Source organism: Borostomias antarcticus (genome assembly GCF_949987555.1).
Source record: "Borostomias antarcticus genome assembly, chromosome: 19".
NCBI lineage: Eukaryota > Metazoa > Chordata > Actinopteri > Stomiiformes > Stomiidae > Borostomias > Borostomias antarcticus.
The window spans coordinates 3,199,901-3,202,400 of NC_140252.1; the positions used below are offsets into that span (position 1 = coordinate 3,199,901).

Here is a 2,500-nt window from a genome sequence, read left to right on the forward strand (position 1 = left end):
CTCTCTCTCTCTCCCCCCTCCCTCTCCTCCCCCCCTCTCTCTCTCTCTCTCTCTCTCTGTCCTGCTCCCCCTCCCTCTCTCTCTCTCTCTGTCCTCTCTCTCTCTCTCTCCCCTCCCTCTCCTCCCCCTGTCTCTCTCCCTCTCTCTCTCTCTCTCTCTCCCCTCCCTCTCCTCCCCCTGTCTCTCTCTCTCTCTCTCTCCCCCCTCCCTCTCCTCCCCCCCTCTCTCTCTCTCTCTCTCTCTCTGTCCTGCTCCCCCTCCCTCTCTCTCTCTCTCTGTCCTCTCTCTCTCTCTCTCCCCTCCCTCTCCTCCCCCTGTCTCTCTCCCTCTCTCTCTCTCTCTCTCCCCCCTCCCTCTCCTCCCCCTGTCTCTCTCTCTCTCTCTCTCTCTCTCTCTGTCCTGCTCCCCCTCGTCTCAGGTCCATCCCAAGGAGCTGAACAACGGTATAATCAACGCTGCGTTCCTGCTGCTGTTCAAGGATCTGGTCAAGCTGTTCGCCTCCTACAACGACGGCGTCATCAACCTATTAGGTGACCGAGAGTCTCTCCAATCATATCTCAGGGCCCGTGAAACCACCCCCCCACAACAAGGTCTTCTAACAGGGTGGACCTGATAGTGCCGTGTCTGCATTGGTGCCTCATGTGCATGTGATTACGCAGTAGTTGTTACTATGGTTCCCTAAATTAAAGGCCCAGTTCGCGATCGAAAAGTAACTAGTACTTTTTTTTTTTACCAGTCATATAGTGTTGGTGTGCAAGGAAAAGCAATCTATCTATCTATCTATCTATCTATCTATCTATCTATCTATCTATCTATCTATCTATCTATCTATCTGTCTGTCTGTCTGTCTGTCTGTCTGTCTGTCTGTCTGTCTGTCTGTCTGTCTGTCTGTCTGTCTGTCTGTCTGTCTGCCTGCCTGCCTGTCTGCCTGCCTGCCTGCCTGCCTGCCTGCCTGCCTGCCTGCCTGCCTGTCTGTCTGTCTGTTCATCCATCCATCTAATCATTAGATTCTCCTCAGGCTACATGATCATTCTAGCCAGTTTGAAGTTGATTATCGCACTGAGAATAACCGTGCAAATGTATATGACGTCTCGATGGCGGACTGGACCTTTAAGGAAAGCCCCTGTCTTGACCACTGTCTCCTGGGTCAACTCTCTGCAGAGAAGTACTTCAAGATGAAGAAGAACGACTGCAAGGAGGCGCTGGAGATCTATAAGCGCTTCCTGACCAGGGTCACCAAGATCGGAGAGTTCCTGAAGCTCGCTGAGGTAACGCTCCTGCAGAACCAAAGACGTAAACACACACCATTTTAGATTAGCCAATAATGAGCTACAGTAGGAATGCATTCTCGTTTAAAATGTTTTCTTTTCACTCTCACAGACGGTCGGAGTTGAGAAAGATGACATCCCTGATATCAACTATGTAAGTCACTTAGCCCGTTTTTTATTCTCTTTAATGGATAATGACATTGTATTGAATCTGATTTTGAGTTCATTAATAAAAGGACAAGGAGGTAAACGGATGAACACACACACACGCACACAGACACACACACACACACACACACACGCACACAGACACACACACACACACACACACGTTTCATCCATCATACCCCCCTGCCCTCCCAGTGCCTACACCCTGGGGCGGTGGTGGATCTGGCCGACTCGGACGATGACGACTGTCCCTTTAAGGCTGTTGATGACCCGGTAACAGTAGAGGCCGGTGGCCAGGCATGCTGATCTGATGGGCTACTTTAACAGGCTGACATGTTTGCAGTGTGTGTGTGTGTGTGTGTGTGTGTGTGTGTGTGTGTGTGTGTGTGTGTGCGCGCGTGTGTCTTCATTCATATTCCTTCATTCTTCCCTGACTTTCCCGGCGCCTGGTCTGGAGTGGTGGTGTGATGCTATGTGGTTTTTGAAGTGTTAGCATGCTAATGCTAATCAGGGAGGTGCCAGTAAGCGTGACGAGGTTGATCGCATGCTAAGCCCCCTAGTGGCGTGTGTCCGGTATGGCTGACCGTGTGGATAAGCCCCCTAGTGGCGTGTGTCCGGTATGGCTGACCGTGTGGATAAGCCCCCTAGTGGTGCGTGTCCGGTATGGCTGACCGTGTGGATAAGCCCCCTAGTGGCGCGTGTCCGGTATGGCTGACCGTGTGGATAAGCCCCCTAGTGGCGCGTGTCCGGTATGGCTGACCGTGTGGATAAGCCCCCTAGTGGCGCGGGTCCGGTATGGCTGACCATGTGTCCGTCTGCCGCAGGCGCCCAGCAGCATCCTGGAGTCTCTGGAGACCCACATGAACAGTCTGGAGGACCAGAAAGGAGGAAAGAAGGGGTGAGTCTGCTACCGACAACAGCTGCCTTCACTTCGTTGAGGCTGATGCTGCAGGAGGGCATCCTGGTCCCAGATCTGCACTCTGCTGCTTCAGTCTGTTTGAGTTTGAGTCAGTACATTAGTAAGCTAAGCTAAGCTAAGCTCCGGAATTGAGCTAACGTTAACG

General features: G+C 52.4%; 1 protein-coding gene across 1 annotated transcript in view; it reads left to right on the top strand.

Moving 5' to 3' along the window:
• LOC311321571 (clathrin coat assembly protein AP180-like) overlaps window positions 1–2,500 on the top strand; it is a gene marked incomplete at both ends in the record, with an annotated part of 37,033 nt that overhangs the window by 15,604 nt on the left and 18,929 nt on the right. The window contains 4 exons of the mRNA XM_084453566.1: window positions 419–530; window positions 1,162–1,268; window positions 1,381–1,422; window positions 2,261–2,334. Coding sequence (XP_084309692.1) covers window positions 419–530; window positions 1,162–1,268; window positions 1,381–1,422; window positions 2,261–2,334 — 335 coding nt within the window. The remainder of the gene's footprint in view (window positions 1–418; window positions 531–1,161; window positions 1,269–1,380; window positions 1,423–2,260; window positions 2,335–2,500) is intronic.